Source organism: Ammospiza caudacuta, chromosome 3 (assembly GCF_027887145.1).
Source record: "Ammospiza caudacuta isolate bAmmCau1 chromosome 3, bAmmCau1.pri, whole genome shotgun sequence".
In the NCBI taxonomy this organism is placed as follows: domain Eukaryota; kingdom Metazoa; phylum Chordata; class Aves; order Passeriformes; family Passerellidae; genus Ammospiza; species Ammospiza caudacuta.
This window is the reverse complement of record NC_080595.1, coordinates 65883298-65909481: the sequence shown is the minus strand read 5'-3', so window position 1 is coordinate 65909481 and position 26184 is coordinate 65883298. Positions and strand designations below refer to the sequence as shown.

Below are 26184 nucleotides of genomic sequence, written 5' to 3'. Positions count from 1 at the left end.
AACTCCTGAAAAGCATTAGGACAAATTACAGTACAGTTTCAAGAAGCACAATGACATAAAAAAAACTAAAGCTACACAAATGAATGATCAAACTGGCTGAAAGCATAAAGTCATGGTAATCCATGCCAGCTCAGTCCTCTTGCACTGCATCATTCTGTCTCAAATGTGCACCCTCTGTAAAATACAAAAGGATGGACAGAAAAAAAATAATTCATTTTGTCCCTTTTATTAGTCACATCCTGGTTTTCTGGATACTGCTAAATAATAAGGGGATATTCTCACCTGCTATTGTGAGTTACATTATCTCAGAATAATTTCATATGTTTCATATAATTGTGCCCAAAGAAAGAAGTATTAAATGCAATTCTGAACTGAATGTTGCTGTGCCATTAACAATAAAGCTTAGGGGTTTAGATGACAAAGTATGTGAGGTCAAGACTCTGCAAACTAAGCCTTTTAGCATGTGTATGTTCAAGTTAAATTTATTATTATCTAGTACAAATAGCTCAGAGGCTTGGAGGGTTTTCAAGCAAGTAAAAATAAATGAACACAGCATTTAAAGCCAGAAAGATCTAGTTGAAAATAAAAGAGCACTCAATCTGTCAGAGGGATCAAAAAATGTTTAAAAATAACAACGAAAAATGCATTTTAAGATCTTCATATACCAGAGAAGGCAAGTTTGGAATCCATACCTGTAAACAAATTGGAAAAAAATAGTTGACCTGTGTGAAACTGCACAGGCCTGCAAAGGACTTTTCTGCAACATTATCTGTAGCATCACTTTAATCCCTGTAGCTCACAATCAACCCAGAAAGTCTAGGTTATGTTTGCAGAATCTATATGGTAAACATATAAGACTATTCACAACCTCTGTCCATTGCAAAAATACCTGGGAAGTTGAAGTGTTCCATACTTGAAAACCCTGAAATCTGTTTCTTACGCACCTGCAATTCATGCCTTGTTGCATGTAAGCATTGTCATGACAACTTAGTGTTCTCTCTTTCTTCCTTTTTAATTTTCCCTCTTTGTTCATTGGTTAATGAGGCTACTTCATACTATTCAAAATCTGCTACTTCTGCCTCAATGGATGGCTATCAAAAAGAAGCACAATTAAAGAGAAATGACAAAACATGAGGCCTCTTGTTTTCTCCCTGCCAAACATATTGGCTCAAATAAGTAAATTTGTTTAGATACCCTTTCTGCCAGGAAAAGAATAGTGTGATACTACACACCAGAGCAAAGGAAGTAGAAAATTAACTATGACCTAAAAATATCATTTTAATTGCAAGTAACATATGAGATGGCATTTTATGTAATTTGATATAGTCAGAACCATGACAGCGTTTTTTTTTTTTTAGGTTAAATCTAGATAGCCATATCCTATACTCACAGCAATTTGGATCTTATTGTCAAAAGCCCATCTAGGGTCTCTAAGCAAGTGGCTGAATTATTCTGTGCATCTTCTTAATGAATATTGCGAAGAAAAATTAGTTAAATTAAAGCAAACCAAGAGATATACATCTAAGCTGCAAATGCACACTGAATTTCAATGTCACAAGATAAATTTTTCCTCTTTGGGTAGTTTAGTTAATATGAGCCAACATGCTGGAATAACTCACATGTCAGTTTGCAACGTAATTATCATAATGACTAGAAGATAGATGGAATTTCAGTAGCTATTATAAAACTAAATATTCATTGCAGCAACTCCAGTATGGTTATATAGGAACTTTCAGGGTCTGGATCAGTTAAAATAGAATTAGAATTTTCTTGGTCTTAATATACAATTTCCTATTTACAGAGGGATCTAAAAGTTTTACTGTAGCTTTCTGACAAAATATTGCATACTCAGTATGAAGCTAATGGTGTTGGAAGGAGGGTTGAAAGGTAGAGGTTCTGCTCTGAATTTAGATGGGCTAAAGGAGACTGACTTTATATATCAATGTTGGGTTGTATTTTTGTATAGACATGGCTGCTCCTTCTACTCTTTGTTTCCAGTGTACATATTGCATATGCAAGTTACTTATCCATATGATCTGTAGTCTTCCTCTTCTCTGAGTTGTGCCAGCTCAGTTGTTTAGAACACAGTGCTAATAATGCCAGAGTCCATCCCTATGGGGCCCATTCCCCTAAGAGCTGGACTCGGTGATCCTTGTGTGTCCCCTCTTCCTCAGAACATTCTGTGATTGCGAAGTTTCCCAAGTGTCAGATTGCAATTTTACCAGACCTGTAGTTTCCAGGCACACATATATACCTCCTATACTCAAATGTTACTAAAGTGAGTGAAGCAAAATCAGAAATCCCATTTTAAAGAGATTTCCCATTAAAATGTAGTTTTCTTTTTAGTGATCCAATAGTAATGATTTGAACAGCACATAAACATCAGGGAGTTTGCTAATAAGTATATGTAGTAAGCTTTATACGTTTCCTGCATCCTAAACTAAGGAAACAGGTTCATTATCTTGATAAATTAATTAAAGGTAGGTTTCTAACTCTGAGATCAGCTAAATAAAGATAGCTTTGACTGTGGTTCGCCAGCAATAATACAATAAGGAACACTTTTTGTAGATTCCGTACTGTTTTTATTTTTCTATCAATTTTTTTAAAAACCTTTATATAATGAATGAAAATGTTTCAGATATACTCTTGATGAAGAAAAATATTGTTAAATTTTTACTAATGCAAATGAATATACATTGCTCTGTATTAATCAGATGAATAATACACTTCTAAGGAAGTAATAGCTGAATTTCACTAGAAAATACAAAGTGTGATTGTTCAATTCATCATTCAGTGACAATATCAGAAAGTCCATTACACAGAATTATGTCCAGAGATCCCATGAAAGTGTTCATGACTACTGAGCAAACACTGCCTCTAAAGACCAATTTAGAGAGTTGCATTATTGAACAGAACATGACACTTGCTCACAGAACAGGAATCATAAACTTTAATCTGCTTGTTGTCAGGGGGACATATTGCATGTGAGTCTAATGATTAATATCTAATTTGAACTGAGAAATAGCTGATGTTTCAAAAGCATATTAATTCTGTGCAGGGATCAAGAACCACTGGATCTCATGCAATCATTGGTATGTTACACGAATAGAGGCTGGTAATGACAGATGGTAGTGAAGGAATTTGAAATTGGAATTATTCAAAATAAAGGAAACAAGTGGTGTGACAGCAGATAAAAAGTGAACTAATACCAAGTAGGAAATCAGGAGGATTTGGAAATTTTCATCTGAAATTTGAAAATAGGAAAATAACTTTCAGGTTTGTACAAAGAAAGCTGAACTTCTACATGTGGTTGCCTGTCTTACTTAGCACAGACTAAATTAATTACAGGTTAGCTCACCTTTGCAAAATCTATACTGCATCAAGGGCCATTTTATTTGTAGACCATTTTATTTTTTTAATTTAAAGATCCAAAATCAAGTGACATCATATTTTAATATTCTGAATAATGCATGAACCAAATATGCTCCATGATACTGCAAGCTATTTCTGATCCCAGCTTTTCATTTGTGTTACCTTTTTTCTATTCCTGAGACTTTTAATAACAGATAATTCATGACTTCACTTTCTCTGTGGCAATTTAACATTTATGTTCAAGATAATTTTGTCAAAAAAGAAAACCCAACAAAAATCAAGTGCACTAAATTTCCATATTGTCTCCTTTTGTCCAGTCTGTACTTTCAGTTTGCAAACAAATTCCTCCTTAAAAAATTAGGTAAAAGGTAGCTAATTTTTTTTTTTTTTTTGGCTTTTTGGCTTCCATTTATGAACTCTGTGGTGCCAAACAAAAATTCCATAGAATGCTTTGATATTATTACACACACAGTATCTCTTGTCTTCTTTCCAGTATTTCTTGTCTTCCTTCCTTTTTTGGGGTGGGATATACAATATCTATCAGAGAGCTTGGTGTTCCAATGGGGAAGTTTTGAAGTTTAGATATTGGATCCAAAGCAGTACATTCATGGCAAACTGATGACAGAATCCTAGGAACTGCCTGCAGCACTGCCACAGTTCCTGGAGCTCACAGACACCCATAAATCAACTATTTAGTTGATTAATTCAGAAATGAATTTTCTAGTATTGCAGAAATACTAGAACTTTGTCTCAGAGTCCTCAAATTTTTCATGCTGCATGAGTTCACAGCCATTTAAGGTTAAGTTCCCAAAAACCTTCCGGAGTTTTGGAATCATACGTAAGTGTCAAAGTGAACAATCTTCTTAATTTTCAAGCAGAACTTCAGTATTCTTCCAAAGGAAATGCCACATTATATATTTAACTAAAAAAAGTTTTTTTATTATTCATGAGGGAATTTCCAGCTTATCAAATATTTGCTGTAATACCACATATTTCTAGTTGAAGTGCCTTTTTAGCACATGTATCTACAGAAAACATGCATCTGGCTAACAGATTTTATATATATGTATATATATGTGTATATATATATATATATATATATATATATATATATATATATATATATACTCACACACACACACACATATATAATTATTTGTTTTTAATCTGATTTCTTTTTACTCCAAAATAGCCATACTTCTGGTTTTACTTCTTAAGTACATGGAGTTGAAATGAATGCAGATATGTTCCTTTGGATTAGTATCTTGAGCTGCTCTAAAGCCAAAGGGCTGTAAGGCATGATTCACCCCATGCTGAAGAAAACCTCCACACCTTTTGAGATTACTCATACCCTCATAATGCTTTTTCTGCTCCTTTGCTCCATAGGCAACTAGCTCAGAAGTAGACAGCCAAAGCTAGGGAAATGCATTCCAGCTTTTACAGATCATATTCTGTTTCAAGAGTGCCACTGCATGGACTGTGCAATATTGTATTGTACTGTAGCCTATCAAAAGCTGGGAACCTAAGAAAGAAGACAATTTTTATAGTTATTCCCTTAAAATTACTTCTATAAACAAGGTTCCTTTTCTTGCATTAAAACTGCTCATATCTCTTAGAAAGCTCCAGGGAAAAGTCTTATATTTAAATTCAGTTATGTTTATGCATTACATGTTGGGTACTTCCAATTATTACATTAAATATATCAAATCTCAGTGGGATGAGTGGTGATAAGTGTTGCATATTTATAAATATTATGTATTCCCAGAACCATGTTTTGGGTTATTAGAATCATAGATTCACGCTGATGAATGGCTCAGTAGGTCAATTAGTACATGTCATCAGCCTGAATATGCATGAATACATGATCGAACTTAGTCTATTTTGTTCTTAAAAGCCAGTAACAGTATATCAGACAAATTCCCAAGTCAGGTCTCTCCAGTCTCAGGTCTCTCTTTTCCTCTCCCTTGGCTTCAGAAACTTTCTCCCCCAAGATCTAATTTGTATTTTCTTTGCAATGTCTTTGCCACGCAGTCGAGTTCCTGGGCCAGTGACGATGTACCCCCATTACAGGCGGGGAAAGAGGTTACTCACTCCATTCCAACAGCCAGGCATGCTCCCAGGCTTCTGAGCCAGGAAACCCCAATTCCTCCAATCTTTCTTCCCAGGTCTTGTTTTCAAAAAACTGCTCATTCTAGTCCACAGTTTTTCTTGAAGTTCTTTGAGTTGAAACCCTGCCAATACTAGGGAGAGTTTGTGCTGTGATAATTTTCCCCTTCCTTGTAAGAGACTGACATCCAGAATTTTGTTACCCATACTGTCTTTGTATGTTTAGTCATTTCAACACAAATGTACTTTTCAACTTGTCCTTGCTGAGTAGCACTTTACAGGAAAAATCTAAAGTTTCTCAAGATGATTTTGAATGCCAGTCCTTTCCTCAAATGTTCTTGCAGTCTCTCAGTATCATATAGTAACAAGCCTTTCCTCTTTTCAGTCATTCACATAATTAATTAAAATATATCATCATTGGGCCAAGAACAGATCACAGTATAGCATAATTTCATATTTCTTTCCAATATGACTGTTAACTACTGAAGTTTCCTTCTGGACATAGTTTCCCCTTTTTTTGCAGAATATCTAATGGGTAAGTCAGAATAAAAATTGTTTTGCCATTATTGAATTGTTTGAATTGTTAGTCTCATATGACATTCACTTCAGTATGCTAAGGAATCACAGCATATTTATCAAAATCAGAAGGAATGCCATACCCAGAATGAAAAAATACCCATATCACCATCTGTAAGAAGAGGTATATTAATGGGTTCAAATATATATAAAATGACAGTAATGCCTTGGGAAATGCTTATCTGAATATCTGGTCTCAGTTTAACAAATTTAATCTCACATTCTGTGAAAGTTCCATTAATTTAATAGAATTATTTCCAGTACAAAAAAAAATTTATAAATTCTGAGGTGATCTTGGATTAAGCTGTTAGTCTCTGCAGGTTAAACAACTAAAAAATACATGAGGGCTTAATGATGAAGTTTTACAGGATGCTGTGTGCTCAGCCCAGGCAATAAAAAATTGTATGTATTTAATACTCTATTGTAGTGCTGAGGTGCACCAAGGCAGAACCAAGGAGTTTGTCATTTTCTAACCTTTGAGGACTTTAGCATGTAATTTTTATTTTCATTCTTTACTCTGCCATTTGTTTTTGATATTAGGCTCTTTCTTTTTGATTTAAGAGATGCATGCCTTTATTGTAATAATACTTTATAGATTCACCTTTCAGATTAAATTAAAGCATTTATTTTAGATTGGAAGCATATAGAGCTTTACTGCTGCATTCTCTGGGCAAATTCAACTCCCAGTGAAGTCAGAATTGCACTAACACACATGGTAGAAAACTGCTGTAATCCTGGGAATTCAGACAAGCATTAATACTTCCAATGCTTTTCTTCAGGAAAGAAAAAGTCAGTAATGTTGATGTAAAAATTATGTGTCTTTGTGTAAACAAAAGACACCTCTCATAGTTATTTTATGAGAGTTTTACTCCAAAGAAAAAGACAAAGCACATGTTCCGTATTACTGGCATTTCACAGTGAAGTGATTCTATAGATTCTGAAAAAATGAATTATTTATTGAATTTTATATATTTTTCCATTGGGCAGATATACAGTTCTTTGAAAATATTTTTACCCAGTCTAAATTTAATAAATCAGATATGATATGTTTCTTCCTTGACTAAAAAAAATGAGCTCTGCTTCTTTGAATTCACAGCATTTTTCAATATTCCTAAGCACCAGGAAATCAAACAGCCCTTTGTATCACTCTTCTCCCTGTGACTGTTCTATTGTTGTACCAACTTTCCAATTCCAAGTAATAAAAGCATTGATCTTCTAACATCTTGGCAGTGGAGTTCATCTAATTCTGCATTAGCACTAAACACAAACAAAAAATTTAGTATAAGCAGCCCCAAGAGATGCTTCAACCAGATTTCTCCATTTCCCTGGGCTAAATCAGCTCCTCAAAACTCAATTTAGAAAACTGACACAGACACTACAGTTAGAATGGTAAATCGACTCCCCATCAGTTTCTTAAATAAAGTTTTCAATCACTGATTTGGTCTACAGAGATAGAGCTCTGTTTTAGGTACTCCTCTCAATCTGTGCTCATTAAAGGTCATTGCTCCCAGTGTTTCATCTTAATCCTAGCTGGAAGTTGGAGGGTCTTTGAGTACAGAGCTGGATATTGAAGAAATTTTCTATAGTAAATTTTAGCTAGCCAGTAGGAAATGCTTGCAAGTAAAATATGAACCCCGAAGAACTGTGATATGATTCAAAAGGAATGGAGGCAAGAGAGAGAAAATACCTTGAAATAAACTTCCTGAATTTTTGCATGCTTACATTTTTTATTCCCAAATACTGTGCTTTCACTACTACCATGGTCCCCAGCATGTTACAGTAGGATTTTTAGAGATACCCCATAGATATTCATGCTTCAGGGAAACAATCCATTCTATAACCAGGGGGGTTGGGAATTTTTGTTGATTTGGTTGGTTGGTTGATGCATTGATTGCCTGAGTTTTTATTTGTTTTTTGAAGAACTGCAAAAACCCTTCTAAAACCTTCAAGGAAAGAGACATTGAATCACAAAATTATTTAGGTTGGAAAGTCAACCTCTTCTCAAAGGAGGGCTAATTAAATGACATTGTTCAGGTGCTTTTTTGGTCATATTTTGGATATTGACAAGGACAAAGCTTTTACCTCATTTCTGGGCACTCATTCTAGCCTTTGGCAATTCTCATGGTTTAAAAAAATATTTAAAAATAATTAGAATTTTCTGTGTTCCAGCTCATGTTCGTTGTCTGCTGTCCTTCTGCTGTGGACCTGTGAGAGGAGGCTGCCTCTGCCTTCCCTAAACTCTCCCTTTCAGTGGTTATGGGCAGGAGTAGCATCCTCACAAGCCTTCAGCTATAAATCCTGAAATGGCCTCACTCCTTCCCCCTCCCCTCAAATGTCCTGTGCTCTAGTCCATAACCAGCTTAGAAGCCTTTGCTGGACTGGTTCCACTCTGTGTATGTCTCTCTCATACTGGGAAGCCCAGAACTGGACCAGCCCTCCAGGTGTTTTCTCACCAGTGCTGAGCAGAGATGAAGAACCACATTCCTCAGCCTGCTGGTGACATTGCCACAGCACAGCCCAGAAGTTTGTACTCACCAGCACTCCCAGGTTTCTTTCTGCAGAGCTGCTCCCCTGCCAGTCAGTGTTCAGACGCAGAGAAAGCTCCATTCTCTCTGAAAATTGAGCAAACTACTGATGGTCCTGTCTGAGAGCAGAGACCCCTCACAGTTATTCAAACACTCCTGGGCACTCAATGTTATGTTAACTAAAAGCCAATCTTCCCTTTTCCACAGCCCTGGGAGAGGGTGCAAAGCATCCAAACATTAGCAAAGCATCCGAACATAACTTCAGTAACAGTGCAGCTGACAGCTGACATGAACACTCAGTGAACTGTCATTAAAACATAGCTGATCTAGGAATTACTATTTAAGGATGCCTGCCAGGTACTAGATCCTACTCTTCAATTAACAGGGTTTGCTGTGTTGTCTTTTCTAAAATATTTCTTATCTGAAATATCTCTTATCTTATACCTTTGTTTAACATGTGAAAAAACTGCAAAAAGCAGTTTAATTAGATTTTAATCAGTCCATATAATTTCTCTTTGTATAAATTTAAATTTCTCTCTTAAAAATAAAGTTTCTGCAAGACCATCCTGGAAAATACAAGACCAAACAGCATTTGCTATGTCATTAAATAACATATCTTCTACTCACTATCTTCTATATCTTCTACAAAGTATCATGAAAATATTTGAATCTAAGAGAAAAGAGTCTTAAATTATGGGAAACAAAAGCAGATGTAAAGAGTAGAAAGAAAGTGTGTGATACTTGGAAAACTACTTTTTTTACCACCTAATAACACCATCAGTTCAAAACTGTAGCCCCACACACTTAATCTGCTTATTTTTTCTACATCTTATATATACTATATATATATTGTTATATACAGTGTGCAAATTGTTGCTAAGTATAAGATTAGCAAAATAATGGATCTTTTTATTGAGGTGATTAGCCATCTTAATTTAGGTGTTCTTGCATTATATGTAAGAACACATATATTCTAATATATGCAGGTAGTCCTCTTAGGCTTTAGCAGCATTACATGCCTCACAGAAAACAGGCAAAAGAGAGACATGCTGTCCATCTGTGGATTAGTACTTAACTGGCTTAAATTGCTGCAGTTTCTTTTGCAGTACATGAGATGCTTTCCTGCATACTAGCAAAAATATCTAGCATGGCATCATAAGATTATTCCTCAGGGGGTGCTTTTGAAAATGTAATAAAACCCATACATTTATCCAGAGTTATGCACTGAGTCATTTTAAATGGCTTTGAATTGTCCTTGGGAGGCTGTGGTTTACTGCAGTGGTGGAATTGTCATGTCATAGCAGCAGGTCACTAGAGGAAAGGACACCCACCTGAAAAGTTTTGCTAACATCAGCTTGTTGGAGATTATAGTTTGTTTATTAATGTAGGTGATTAATTTTATTTTCTTCTGTTTCCGGGAGACTTTTGATGTCAGAATAGAAGTTTATGAATTATTTTTAATTTCTGATTCAAGGATTTGAACCATATCCCCTCCACTGGGTATGTGGGACTGCTAACATTATCCAGTTTGCAAATGCAGCCTAAGCGCCTCAAGTTTGGAAAACTGTAACATTTTACAATGAAAATGCTGAAACACATTTTCCACAGTGTAGTTCGTTTTCTTGGTCTTTTCATTTTGAAAGCAAAAACTAGCTAAAAATGGATTTCATCATAGTAGTCTCATTATTCAAAACTTTTTCTAGCACACAGATTAATAACAAAACAAAAAAATCCACAACAACAACAAAAACCCTGAAAATAATTATCAGCTTCAGGACAGAAGCAATTGTCTACATTGTTTCTTAAAATTAGTTAAAATAATTTTCAAACACAGGAAGCAGCCAATGTATGAAACATCCATAATTCTCTCTGTGTTCAAGATAATTTAGATCTTCTTATTTCTGTGCTTAAATGACAGTATTGGATAGTTAAATTAGTTTTAATAAAACTAATCTGTGGTCCATATTGAGTGACATGATATCACACCACAAAAACAGAGAGCAATTTCACCTACTGCTAAATTAATTAGTTCATGTAAATTGAAAAGAGGTTGATTTATCAAATTTGATATAGCCTTAGGTATTCTAATAATAACCATCATCACCTACAAGGACATGAATAAACACTTTATGAACTGAAGTTTATCAGAGCCATGTAGCATGTTCCTGTGACAGATATCTTTTCATTTAAAAAATCAAATAGGATCTTTCAGAAAGGAGCTGAAAGTGGTTTTTTAAAGTCTATAGAGTAGGTATAGCTTGGGCAAAAGGAGCTCTTGCCATGCATGGAAAGCACTGAAAACTGTGGCACAGGTTTTTCCATGTCATGTGATGGATTGTAGCTGTGCAATTCCTTAAAATTGGTGAGTTGTACTGAGGAGTAAAATGTGCTAAACTAATGGTCAGAAACCTTAGATATTCAGCAGTATTGCAGTAGAGACTGTTAGATGCAGGCTTTGTGCACATCATCCTGGGCATGCATCAGTGTTTCTGCAGAGATCTGACTTTTCTTTTACTGGCCCAAGTTTGCGAGGTACGTGAATGTTGCACAGCTTCAGATCTGAATCTAATACTGTGGGTGATGACATCTGTCAGCCTGGTCAGTGGTGGAATAAGTTATAGTGAAAGAGCCTGAAGTAGTTGGTGCTGTGCAGTTATTCCACATTATTTCTTGAACAGCACCCAAGGGCCATGTGGAGAGAGCCCACACTTCTCCTTCTGTGCTTCCTGCTAATCACTCTGTGCTGCTCAGCATCTAGGTTTCAAAACAAGCTTTCCAGAGCCCTTCAGGAATATTTACCACTCTGTTACAGCTGGGTCCTTTCTACTGACTTCAGAGGAATTCAAACCATTTAAATCTGGATATTTTATTTTCCACTGAGAATGCAAATGGGTTGTGAGAACAAGCTATGCTTTTTAAATTGATGCTTTATCTCGTTGCAACCTCCCCACAGAAGTAAATCCTTTAGAAAATACTAGTTTTGGAATAGATATGAATCGAACTGAGAAAGATTACTCCACATTCTTTTTTAGAACTTTTCTGACTTATTTTGGCTTCATTTTAATCACTCTGAGTTCGTAATGCTTATAAAATCACCACTGACTAGAAATGTTTGAGCTTTAGAGCACACGTATTTCTCCTCAGCCTGGTACTTCATGAACCCCACCTGTGTTACAATAATTCCAGGTTTCCTAACACTGCTTTTGGTATAGCAATAACATTTTTGGGATAGCAACACCATTTTTGTGGTTTTAGAGCTCTATCCAAAGTCTTCTTACTGTTTTCTGCACACACGACTAGATAATTATTTACATTTTAAAAGATAATTTTAAAAAATAGGAAACAGAAAACATAAATTTATCACTGCACACATGCATTTTGTTCTACAGTACCTAGCACTAAATAATAACCAACACCAGGGAACACTGAACAAACTGCATCATCTGGAATGTCTTTCTGCATACATTCTATCAATTTTCTGATGTTTAAGTTCTACATCATACACTTCTGCATCCTTCCCTACTAAACGTTGGGCCATACTAAAATTTTTTCTGTGGACAGAGATGATCAAGCAAAGTATTTCGGGGATGGTTTGGTAACTTGGTAAACCATTTATTCTAAAAAATAAAAGAATTTTAAAGATATTAATTTCATGCTGCAATTTTAATCAAGGCTTAGACCTTTCTTTATTCAGCCTTCAGAATGGTGATTCCAGCTCAGTGGAAGCTTTGCATAGTCTTTTGGATGCAATTCAAGTATAAGATGTCCTTGCAATTCCTAAAGACTTTTGCTTTTTATATATTTTTTCATATACTTAATAGCTTTGTAGACTGTTAATACATGGTTATATAGCTTGCAGTACTTTTCCTGCCCTTTCTCTCACATCTAGAACAATAAGTTCACCCTTTCTAAGGCATTCCTGAAATTCTGTTTAATCTTATTCTCAAGAAGACAAATTCTAACAAGAACACTCTGTTTTGCACTAGAACTCAGAAGACATAGCAAGAAATAGGGCAAAAAAGCCCCTGGAACCACTCCAAGGGACAGACTCAAGGGTGGGTTGCTGGGGCAACTACTCTGTTATTGGATGCACTAATTAACCTTATAAAATTTGTATTAAATCAAATGTATGCATGTGCAGAGCCATACTTGTGCACCTGAAATCTTGCATTGAAGATCTGCTTTTCACATTATCACTCTTAATATTGTTTGGAAAGTTTTTGTCTTTTATAGGCAACACTTGTGCTTAGAGGGGTTTTATTTAGAATTAAGAGATTATGGATATTTGTGTCTGAAAATTCTAAGCACTATTGATCTGTGTATTTGCCTGGGTAAACCAAGAGAGAGACATACTTCCTTTACTGTTTAAAAACAAAGAGGGGGGGGGGGAAAAACAGTCCCAACAGAATAATGAACTGAGCATTTTTAGAAGCATTATGCCTTACTTTTAAAAAACTGATACTAATATATTGTGAAAGTGGTAAAATCATTCATTTTCAGCTCAGTGTTAATAACCAGGGTTTAAACCTATCAGAACATTCACTTCACTTCTGAAAGAGACCCAGAACCATTCTGATTTTAGTTCAAACATAAAATTCTGTGCCAGTTTTGTTTCATGGGACACAGATGAGATCTGGTAATCCCAAGGACAGAACCATGTAGATCACCTGGAAAACTGTCCCCTGTACACTCACATTATCCGGGCTTGGGTATGAGATGTCTTTGTCAGAGAATTGCAATTTGTAAAAACAATGTATTATATTTAACTCAATTTCCTTAAACAAAATTTCTCAATTCCAGAATTATATCCTTGATTACTGCACAGTGTGACAAATAAGATTCGAAAGAGTTAGCTACTACTGTGAGATGTGAATGCCTATAGTTAGCTTTCCATTTCAGTGTGTTTTATCACTGCACAAGCTTACATCCTCCACAAAATAATTTTCCAAGAAATTACAAAAATAATGCTTCTCAGGATCTTCAGTAAATATGTATAATAACTAAATTAAAATTTATATTTGACTGCAACTTCCTAGTCCTCGTGATAAATGACATTGGGCTGCTGTGAAGGGCTAAATTTGCATGTTCTGCACAAGGAAAAAAAATCAATGGATCTTAGTCCAGAACATTCTAAAAATATTCAGTTTAAATACGAAAAAAAATTCATGAAAGAGTAATATTCATGGAGCGGAATAATCATGTTAACCTAGCAATATAAACTGAACTTTCTACTTCCTTTTTCATTGTATTTTAATTGAAGAACTAAATGGATATAAATTTTTTGAAGAATGATGTTAATAAAAAGTCTTGATACCACTGATCTAATTAAATTAATATTCTGGAGCCTAGCAGGTGGTTTGTCTTTTTTAAATGAGTAGAAACAGAGCAGATTAAATTTTTTTAGATTTTTCAATGTACATATTAAACTACTAGAAAAATATAGAGATCTAAATTAATATAACATTAATTGTAGCTTTATTAATTTCAGAAGATAATTGACATGTATTATACAACAGAATAATAATTGACGATGTCAAGCTCTGTATAGCAGTGCATATGCTTTTTGAGGATTATTTATAGTATTTTATAATATAATATTCTAGTTTCATTTTAGAGAAGAAAATCAGGACATCTGAGTCATCTCCTTCATACTGGGAACTTTATAATTAAATCCTTGGGAAGTAGGTTGGCACACCGGAAGTCACTTAAAATACATTTGTAGCATTTTTAACTGAGAAACAGAATACTGAGAAAAGCTATCAGGGGGGCAATTTTTGCCATTTTTCATTGATGAGCTTCAGAAGTATATCAGTCAGGTATATTCAAACTGGTTAAACCTTATCTGATTAATGACATAGGTACATCAGATTCTGTAAACAATTTTCCATTATACTAGTAAAAAAATGGTATTACAAGAGGAAATTAAAGAAGGGAATTCCAGGTTACTGAAAAAAAAATCAAATTAAAGGGAAAACATCACATATATACAAAAATTAGGGAGGAAAACACCCAAATCAGATGCAACGAAATAGAAAAAATAATCTTTAAATATCCATTTTCCCTACAGATTTAGACAATAATTATTTTCTATATATAAACTTTGCATTTAAAAGGAAAAAAAGAAAACAAACCACACAGCTGACAAGCTCTATTTTGGTTCTTCAGTGAGGAAAGTTTTTCTTTAGACAGGAAAAAGTCTGCTTGCATGAGAAAATGGTACTGCCTGGTGGGAGTTAGTTTTAGTGGAAAAGTGAGATAACAGAAGAAAAAAAAGCCTGTAGAAGCCTTGGTGCATCCTAGGCATCCAGAACTACAAATGCTTTCAGACCCTGATCTTTTATCACTGAAACCTTGTGTGATTGTTCACTCTCCAAGCAGTCTGTTCCTGCTAGTTTGAGTTTGATAAATGGAACAAGTGGTTACACGGTTGTATTCGACAAAAGATGTACAGAAGCTTGGCAGGTTTGCACAGATTTCAGCAATTCCTAATTAGAAAAATAGAGGAAATCATTTCCCATGACACAGCAAGCCACTACCATTGAAATCAGTACAATTCAACTTTCCCGAGTCGGGGAGATCTCCTGGACTTTCAAGGAGAATCACCCTGAACCACTCCTGCCTCTTTTCTCTCATGGCACTGTTTGGAATTAGCTTCTCTGAGGTGCAACCAACAAAAATCATTGAAATAGGAATATATTGTGATTTCTGCAAAGAGACGGCACACTTACTAATATGTGCTAGTACTAATACAATACACAAAGAGATGTCTTCCTTTTAAGCACTGCTCTCCTCCTGCTGTGTCTGATTACAAAGAAGCTTTTATTCTTTTTCGGGCAGCTTTTACAAAGCTTTATGTTGCCATGTTCTGTTATCAGCTCTCCTCAGCCAGAAAATGCTATGCACTGTGCAGTTGACCCCCGAAAATGTTGCCATCTACTGTATTAAACATAGGCACACAACCATCAGAGCTCAGATTTTACCAGCTAAGCTGAAATAAAATTACAGATGCAATTTGAAGATGTCTCATGTCTCAATCTCAGAAATCTGAGTCTCTGAGACCTCCAAACTTCAAGATTTGTCTAATCTAGCAGTACTTTTCCTGACCACTACAACTATCATTACATCTCCAGAATGTCAGCAAAGACGTCCTACAAAATGTTTTCCTTTGGGCTTTTTTCTTGATGAGTATAAAAATCTACTTTAATGCACCAATTTTCACTAAAAAGCTTTACAAATACCAGCAGAATTTACAAAAGCAGCACAGTGATCAGCAATAAAGCCCTTACAGATGTATTTCTGTGTCCACAAAGGAAGCAGCTGTTTGTTGAATTTAGGATAATGAAATCTTCCTTGACATACAGACTTTGAACAACAACATTTTGGCTTGCCCAACGTGTATCAACAATTCTTGTTCGTTTTCATAGTTTCAAGGCTTATCAGACCATTTCTCTGCATTTCCCTGAACAAAGTTGGAGCCACAGATGTTGGAAAGGAAACACGGCAAATACACTAGAGTGCATAATAAATCCCCAGCTTCCATTGTAGACTTTGTCTATGTCCACTAAAGCTGTATTCAAACAGTGAACAAAGTAAATAGCAAGCAGAGTTTGTCCAAAAATAGTTCTAAATGCTGTCAGTAGAAGAGATGTTAATGATAGATACATCATCCCCTTCTTGGATTCCACAGTTCTAAAAGGGGATTCAATTCCTTAAGTGTTTTCTTACTAAGGGAAACTTTTTCATAAGCTGGGTGACATTTACTACTGAGCAACAGGAACTGCTCTGCTAATATGGTTGCATGAAAGGGACATGTCTTGAAGGTTATAGGCAAGTTCAAAGCATAACGTAACAATTTATACCTGCGATTTAGCTGTGCAGCAGCTTTGTAGTTAATAGGCTCCTTCTATGCTTATTCTGATCCCAGATATTTTGGGGATAGGAATTTGCAAGGTCTGCCTTACATGTTGACTTCTCAAGATTTTATTTCACTGCCATTCTTAATCCATCCAAGCTGGACCTGAGACATGAATGGTGTCTAATCTTACACAACCAGATTTCATGTTTTATTGGTTTGCTTTCTGAAGTTTACCTTTATTCTTAACAGACTCAGTACATAACAAAAGTAACAACTGCTTTTCAAAAGCCTTCTCAATAACATGATTCAAAGTTCTTTAAGATTTGAAGCTGTGACTTGCAGTAGAAATATTATTAGTAGTATTTATGAATATGAGTATGAGTATGAGTATGAGTATGAGTATGAGTATGAGTATGAATATGAGTATGAGTATTACTTAACTTCCAAAAGATTATTTGAATGAAAAGGAATAGTGTAAGTATTTCAAAAAATCATCTGAGGATAAATTCAGGGATGGGAAAAAGCTAGATTTTGTGAAGTTTCTATTTACATATGTAATCTTAAATATTTTAATGTGTAATTATATTTCCCATGTAACTTGGAAATTTAGTTATGCTTTAACTAATATTTTTTTTTTATTATTGAATCTGTGGTAAGCAAAAATAGCTACCCCTAGAGAAAAGATATTCTACACACAGAGCCCAGTTTTGATCCATTTTCACTTCATCTGGCAGATGCATAACATACTCAGTTCCTGCACGCCAGTTTATCCCTTTCTTTTTCAAGGAATACATTTTTCATTCCTAGTCTGCACTTTGTAAAATATATTTAGTCCATAATGATTCTTCTCAAGGTATTGCAAATGCTAAAATAGAAATAGACAATGAGTCCTATTCATTTGTGCTGCATCTCCAATAAGAGACTAGAGGTTTCAAATTTTCCATGGTAACTAGAATGGCTGAATTTTTCTCTTGACAATAACATGATGAATTCCAGTTTCAGTCATTTAGGAATAAATCTATTACTTTAAGCAAAGTTACTCCAAAGATGTCCATTCTACAACTTCTTACACCAAGTGAGAAGACCAGTGTTCTACTTGAGGGGATGTAGCAGCCTTCAGAAAGAAAATTAATCTTTTGGCTTGGGTGAAAGGTAAAAATTCCCATTTCCAAGAAACACATGGCAGACACTTTCCAGTGTCTATGGCATTAGTAGGGAAGGATCCAGAGAAAAGAGATGGTTTTTGGGGGTGAAGACATATAGCCATATATCAATATATATATTTGGGCACAATTTGCATTGTTTATAGAAATGTTTTCTGTAGTTTTGATCGAAACTAAAAAATGCTTTAAGTTAGTTGTACAATTAAATTCGTATGAAGTATTTTAAATTTTGTCATACAGCTCATTATTTGCTGGATTGGACTGTTGTGGGAATGAAGGGTAATTATTCATTGCAAACATATTTAGGTCCTTCCTGCCATCTAAAAGCTGTGTCTGCTTATGCAGGGTAGTGATTATTTTTTTTTTTTTTTAAATCATACTTTTGGTACAAACTGTAAATCAGAGAAGACAAATTAAGCTACACTGCAGTGTCAAGTGCAATCACAGATCAATTGACATGTGATGTTATCCAAAACCTCTCTGGATGGAGTTACCTCTTCATAAGTTAGTGCTAAAAGGTGAAATAAGTGAGACTGAAAAAATGGCTCTTTTGAAGGGAGAGAAATGTGAATACAACTTATCTGCTACAGAATAGCATTCTATTATTTTTGGCACGGTAAGCCTAATTAAATAGTTGCATTTTAAAATCTTTATGAGAATCTTAATTATTAATGACATTAACAGGCTGGAAAAAATGTAGGTTAGGTGTGGGGAGAGTTTAGCTCTGCAAAGACATTACTTAAAAGCAATTTTTTTTTGCATGACTGAGCACATGTGCACACAGACTAGATAGTCACACTTTACAATGAGGTTACAGTCATAAATTATTTATAAAATGTTAGTAAACACTGTAGGCTATTACAGAATCCACAGAGTCCATAGTTTTGTTATAGCTATGTGTAACACTATCAAGTAATGTGCAACCACATATAATTTATGAAAGTAATATCCGTAGTATTGTTTATGATGTGCATTAATAATTTATTAATCCTTTATGAACCATTTATAAATGCAATCCTAATGGAAGGCATGGCTGACTAGTTACTCCATCACCCAAGCTGTATGGGAGTCAAAGGTTATACACCTCTGCCCCTCCTTTTTACCTTGCCCAGTAGTCTTTAGACAAGGCAACACTCACTCTTTCCTTACAGAATCCTAGGAAATTAGAAATCAGAGAGAGGCATTGTAAAGAGATTTGCCTGAAAGCAAATGCACAGGATTCTTCAATCTTCTCCAATATTTTAGCAGAGCTACCATAGGTCTCCTTCGCTGGGTCCATGAGAAAAAACTCCTTGCAGATGATGTGTGTATATTAAATTGTACAAAGTTTTGATTCTAGGGGATTTTTGTATAGTTTGGTACGTCAGACCAACAAAACATGGGCCATCAATCCTTATGGTATCCACTGGAAAATGGGCAATCAGTAGAAATGAGTGCTGTAGTCTAGGCTGCCATGATCTCTAGGAACAGATCCCGGCTTGCAGGATTATTTTTCTGCTCCAAAGCATTTCTGCCTGACAAGGTACAGCCACTTCTGCTTGCAGCAGGCAAGCTCCACTAACTTTCATGTGCCAGCACAGTTTTATTGCAGCTCTTTGCTTCCTTATGCATGCTGTGAAATCCCTTGCTGAGGCATTGGATACCAGATTACCATCCCCACGCATTAATTCTTCTCTTGCTCTCCTGCAGGAAACAGATCTCATTCTGACCTTTAACATCTCAATGCACCGTTCCTGGTGGATGGAGAATGGGCCAGGCTGCACCGTGACCTCAGTAACCCCAGCACCAGACTGGGCACCGGAGGATCATCGTTACATCACTGTCTCGGGGTGTTTCCTTGAATACCAGTACATAGAAGTGGCTCACAGCTCTCTTCAGATCTTCCTTGCAGTAAGTGTTTACAAATAACTTCAATTCCACCGCCTTTTCAGGATTTCTTCTTGTCTTTACTGGAATAGTGGATGGTTGTGGCATTCACTCACAAACCTTGGCTTTAGGTCTTTGTTTACATATGAAACTCAGTTGTCATTCAGCCAGTTCAAGATAGCTGCATGCAAAAATTTCCAACATCATATTTATTACTGCACTAAGAACTACTGACATGGCACACTCTGTTTTCCTGATACTATAATATATTAATATATAAGTTTTGACATAATAGCAAGTTAAAGCTATTGTTGTGAAAGCCAAATTAAATATGAAATTGAATACAAAAGACAAACCAACAGTAAAAATAGATTCCCTGATCAGTTCACAGGACTCAAACTCATCAATTTGTTTTCAACTGTATTAACTGACATTAGACTACAATGGGAGGGGTTTTCCCTCCTCTCCCCTCCCCTCCTGAAAAAGTTACACTTATGTGAAAATCAAAACCCAAGATCTTAAATCTTTTATAGGAGTATAAGAATCCATTGTTGCACTGCAGAAAATTTATAAGGGATGAAAACTGTTTGCTTGGGGGAAATAATGGAGCTCACAGTTATCCAAAAAGTGGGTGACTTTTCCATTTATCCCCCAGCATTTTTTATCACTCAGACTTGACTCATGGAATTATAGCTTCATAGAATAATTTTGGCTGGAAAAGACCCCTAAGATCATCAAGCCCAACCCTTAACACAGGACTGCCAACACTAAAGCCTGCACTTAAGCGTTTCATCTACACATATTTTAATACCTCCAGGGAAGACAACTACACCATTGCCCTGGGCAGCCTGTTCAAGTGCTCAACAAACCTTTGGTGAATAATTTTTTCTTAATATTCAACATAAAGTTTCCCTGGTACAAGCTTGATTTCCTTTCATCCAGACCAGGATGCCAATGGCCTTCTTAGCCACGTGGGCACACGCTGGCTCCTGTTGAGTCAGTGTTGACCAGCACCCCCAGGTCCTTTTCCAACAGACAGCTTTCCAGACACACTGCCCCCAGCCTGTGGCAGTGCCTACAGTTGTGACCCAAGTGCAGGACCTGGCACTTGGCCTTGCTGAACTTCATATAATTGGCTTTGGCCCATTGATTCAGCCTGCCCTCTCCTCTGCAGAGCTCTCCTACCCTCAAGCCTTCAAAAACAGATAACCAGACTATTTTTTCTGCCTTTATTTTTTAATTTAATGAACAGTGAACAAGAAACTCGAGGTATATATAGTTCAAGCCCAGTTCTGTTCCTGATTCAACAAGGTTTTTTGTGTGTCTGTGTTTAAATAGAGCTGTGGTTTTGGATAATCTCATTCTTTTCAAGTTGGAGTAATGGTTCAAAATAACCAGCCATTAGTAATCTGCTAGCTGTAGCTAACTACATCTGTGTTATATTCCCATTCATGTTACTCCAAATGTGGTTATCACAGGTAAAGGGCTGCACAGCATAAGTATGGGTCAATTTTACAAACCATGTGCTCGACTACTGTTGACATCACTTTCACATTTCCCATTGTGGCTATTTTTTCCTATTAGAAATGCTAGTGTAAATTCACTCCCATATTAAATGTGATTAAATGGGAAACAGAGGAATTAACTGGTAAAGCTCAGTGACATATAACACAAAGTAAGAAGAGAAGATACTGTTTGTGTCAGGAAAATGAATCCACAAATACCAGAGGTTTATATCCAAATAGGAGACAGTCCTGTTACTTTATTTGAATAAAGGGACAGGTCATAGGCATTTCCCATGGGGTCCCTCAAATTGCTAGAGGACTCAACCTCCTTTTTATCTTAATTTCCCTGCCATATTTCCCTCTATCTTTCCCTATTGGCTGAAGTACTTGAGAGGTACAGACTTTCCAAATCACCTAAGACCCCCTTCTAATATATACCTTCTCCCTTTTCTTTTCTTTGTGTCAGTCTGTGGAATTCCTACGGAATTGCATTGTCAGTGGAGTTGGACTAAATAATTTCCAGAGGTCCCTTCCTACTCTAACAATTCTGTGAATCTGTGATTCGGTATTTCTGTGGAATAACTCCCTTATTTCCTGCCCTCCCCAATTCTTGATCAATATCATAGTTGAATCTAAGGTGAGATCTTAGCTTCATCACACTTTGACAGCAACAGCTATTTAAAGGTTTGCTGATAAATGCAGAAAAAATTGCATAATTTTGGCCACAACTAATTGAATATTCTTGTTGGAAAGAGCTAACCCTTAATGTAGCCTGTGCTCACATCCTCTCCAGTAGGCACTTCTCTCCCAGGGAAGTCTCATTTACAGAGCTCCCAAGTCTTGAGCATCTGATCCATCCAATATGCTCTGCAAGGACCACAACTCTGCCTGTCCTTATGTCTACAAATTACCAAAATGAACTGGTCTAGTGATGGCATGACTCATATACTCATATGCTTCAGGCAATAAAGTGTCCTTGTGTGTTTAAAGGCTATTGATTCTTGTTGCCTGCATTAGAGAAGCTATTTCATTTTCAGGCCTACTGGGTTATCAAGGATAGATATACTTAAATGACTGATCTCTGGAGAGAATTATTCCAGGTAAAGAATGAGGTCAGTGGTACTAATGGGGATTTGATTTGCAGCTATTTGAGCTGCATTCTGTATGGTGTCTGCAGAGTGGAGTCTGACTGAAACTTCCTAGCTGTAAACAATAGGAGGTATAGCTGCCACTTCTCCATGGGGAGGGCAGTGCTTGGGAGGGACACAGGGCAGGTCATACACCACTGGTAATCTTGGCATGTCGTGTCAGGGCTTAAGGTGGTCATTGGCTCTGCATGTAAATAGCATTTGCATCCCAGCCTTTTGTCACACAGCTGAAAGTTTCTCATAAGCTGGCAGTTTCTCAGCACTCACACATATCAGTGTCTAATTCTACCTTCAGAGCCTATGTACAATTTTCTTCATTTCCACAGTTCGTTGAACTCTTGTCTTTTAAGAGAAGGTGAAAGGCTTTTCAGTTCAGGCCCTGAGCTGCAGTTCAGGTCAGAGGGTTCTGCTTCCAGATCTATCACAATATTCTTCTGAAACCATTTAATCTCTCTGTGCCTCTTTCCAAGTGCACAAGAGATACAGAGAAGCATGCCTAAATTTTTCATGTTCATTTCATAAGACTCTGTACCATTTGCCTAGATAGAGATCTCTTGAATCTTTCAAAAAGCCCCTAAATATGCGAGACACCCAGTACAGGAAGGTCTTTGTGTGGTACAAGGAAATTATAATGTTAATTGCATTTCATACAGAAATTGAGCTCAGATTCTCTGCATCCTCCTTTTGTCTTTGTTTTACTCTTTGATATGCATGACCTGCCCTCATTCCCACAAGTCTGTTCTTGCAAAAGTCAACAAATTAAAACCCATTTGTAGATCAAAACTCTGAAAAGATGCAAATTAGAGATCAGCCTTGGAGATAAGTGTAACAGAATTACAAATCTATTTGCCAACACAGGATTAAAAGTATTTAGTATGCTTATCTTTTACTTCTCACACACTCAAAAATCTATTGATTTTAGTGGAGATAAGTGCCTGAGTTATGGGAATATGACTAATGTGAAGGCATCACCTTAGCCAGTTTGGGTTTTAGTTATATAGCCCTCGAAAAGATGAACTGTGTAATATTATTCCAGTAAAACAAGTGGAAGAAAGGCATTTCTTATGTATTGCATCTGCATTATTGATGGTAATTTACATACCAAATAAATAAAACCATAAGTAAACTCTTACATAAAAGTATTGACCATTTTCAAAGTGATCCTGTCCACTGACTTTTATGTGCTATATATTAGTCTGAATTTCTTTTGTTCCTTCCTGTATTTGTGCTTGAGTATATGCTTCATGCAATCATTAAAATTATTATTTCATGCTTCAAACTCTGTAATTTGTAATTACCCATCCATAGTATTTACAGTAAATGTATATTGTTTGGATTTCTGCAAAGTCTGCATCAAGCACAATACCTTTCAAGCCCTGATGCTGTCAGATTGATTTAAAACATCGTGAAGCATAACTGTGCTATTAAGATGCAATAGTACAGCTATGAAGTTAGGATGCCAGCATCAAAATCTCTGCTCTGTTGCAGGCTTCCCATAAGACCTCTGGCCTGGGTGCTTAATTCATGCCAATTATTGTCTGTACTATACAAACAGTGGTTCTTAAATATTTCAGAAAGATGCTGCCAGGACAATTCCATTAAACATTGCAGGTAATCCAATATTATGGAAAGGTGGTCTGTGTATGTATTTAAGCACTTGGAACAGTAGAATAGCATTAATGTTCCCTGCTTCTCTTAAGGATTAATAATTAGAATAGGATAGTCTTAAAATCTTTAATATTTGCATAGCACAGGTGGCAATAAATACTTTCATGCCTGGGTGGAGAGATAGGACTACTCAATAAAAGCGTGCTTTTCCGAGAATATATTTACTGAACTATCTACCTGTGTTTTAGACCTCCATGCTCAAATACGTTACTCAGAGTCTAACACTTAAAGGCCCTCAACATTGCTGAGGAGATATGATTGGAAAAAAAAGCAGTGGTTCCCATCCAAAAGAACTAAACTTTGAAGTATAAAACAAGCCCCCCCCCATATGGAAAGGAAAGGAGGAAAAGACAGGGAGACAGAGAGAGAATATTAGTTTGAAGTTTCATTGGATCTCCTGTTTGACCATTGTCAGTTTTCCTGTAGACATGATAAAAATGTCCTCTGTTTCAGAATGAATAAACTTCTGATAAATTTTATCTGCTGGAAAATTATCCTAAGAAGCAGACAAAGACAGAAGTGTGTGAAAGTTTAAAATTTAGGAATTCACTGACAAGAAGCTAGTGTCTCATTAGCAGTGCACTCTCATAGTGGCAGGAGGGGACAAGCCAGGTGGGACAGGCCACAGAGAGACTTGCAATAGATTGAAGTAGGTGAATTTCACTGGAAAAAACTAAGGAGAAGAAATGGAGGTTTTAAAGCAAGAGGTGGAAAATAATCTCAGCAGTGGGCAATTTCAGGAGCAAGGAGAAGACATGGCACAGGAGGAGAGGCAGGATGCTTCTCAGAAACTGAGACTCACAGAGTGAGACATCAAGAGGGTATAAGCAGGACACCAAAGGTTAAAGAGAGAGCTTGTAAAGGTCTGGCATTTAGATCAGAAAGAGAACAAAAGCCTTCTGCTAGGGAAGATCTCTTTTTTTTTTTTTTCTTGTGGTTTTACTTTTATTTTTATTTGAGAAGATATTGGTAACAGCTGAGCAGAGAAAAAAGCCAGAAGTTCCTCCAGATACACCAGCAAATTATAGAACAAGACTGAAAGACTCAAGGCAGCATTTATATCAGCAGGACAGACTGCATGATACAAGGAAAGGCAAAACAGCAAAGGCAGGGGAGTTGTGGAAAGTAGTCACAGGAATGCATGAAAAATGAAAGCTGCCTATCAAATAATATCATTAAGAATGAGGCAAACAGTAAAAGAGTGTTTCTGTGTGTCCCAAAATATTCATGAGTAGAAACAACACATGGGTTTGCCCTGGATAATCCAAATTGAAATTCTATAATTAAACATGCAGTTCCCTTTGACAGAGCTGCAAAGGAGTATTCTGAAAACTTGTACTGTAGTAACAGCCTTCAATGTGCTCACATGGATAATATTAATCTTTTAGGAAGAGTAACTATTGATGTAGCCCTTGTGTTCTGCCAATAAACCAACATATTCCGTTCCTCTGCTCAAAATACATACAGTGTGATATGCTGGGAAAAAACAAAATGCAGCAAAGCTCTTGCAAAACATCAAATGCAGCAGTAAACCTAATGCTGTGTTCTTAATTTTCCAGCCCTTTTTACCCAATATAAAGGTCATGAATTGTGCAGGAAGTACATATTGCACATAAAAGCCTGTTCTTAGATTTGTCCTTGATGACTTTTTTCCTGCACCTCCCTTCTGTCAACAGCCTCCACCTCTTCTACATGCTAATATTCATTCATGTACTTTGCACATCAGCTGTCTCTTCCTGTGCTTTTAGAGTGGTGAGAATATTTATATGTGAGTAAGGAGACAAGAGCTCATGTAATTAAGTTGTGACTCTTTGAACCTAATGGAGAAAAATAACATTATTTAATTAAGGCAAAGTTCTTTTCTAGGGCAATACAACAGTTGAAAGAAAATTGATTCTTAATGATATAGATTGGTACTTTAGAAAGTCTTTTTTTCACTGTGGAATTGGGCAAAATCAGCACAATGTGAAGAGGGTATGAATCATTGTAAAGTGTTAATAACTCTGACTTGCCATGTTAGCAGGCAGGCATCAGGTTCAGGCACCTTTGACATTGGCTCAGAGCACAGTATATTGCTGTTTCTGTGTTTGACAATAATGCTACAACATATGTCATTAGTATTTTGAAGGATTTCTGTAAGAGATTTTTTTTATGTCTGTATGTATTATCTGTTATTGCTTCTATCAAATTTTACCTGCATTTCTTCACTACTTCTTGCAGAAAACTGAATTTTACACATCAAAGCATAAATGTTTTTCATAATGAGTAGGTTGCTTTGTCAGTAGAATTGTACTCATTCATTTCCCTAAAAACTTCCCTTCTTAATGAGCTGTGTTTGTATAAAGCTAAGCTATGTAATTGTCTGAAAACAAGTTTTCTCCAACTCAGAAGAGAGAAGTC

At 36.1% G+C, this 26184-nt stretch overlaps 1 protein-coding gene across 1 annotated transcript in view; it reads left to right on the top strand.

The window, feature by feature from the left end:
• Positions 1 to 26184, top strand: part of NKAIN2 (sodium/potassium transporting ATPase interacting 2) — a 516192-nt gene that overhangs the window by 417415 nt on the left and 72593 nt on the right. Inside the window, exon 4 of the mRNA XM_058801777.1 lies at positions 19287 to 19487. Coding sequence (XP_058657760.1) covers positions 19287 to 19487 — 201 coding nt within the window. The remainder of the gene's footprint in view (positions 1 to 19286; positions 19488 to 26184) is intronic.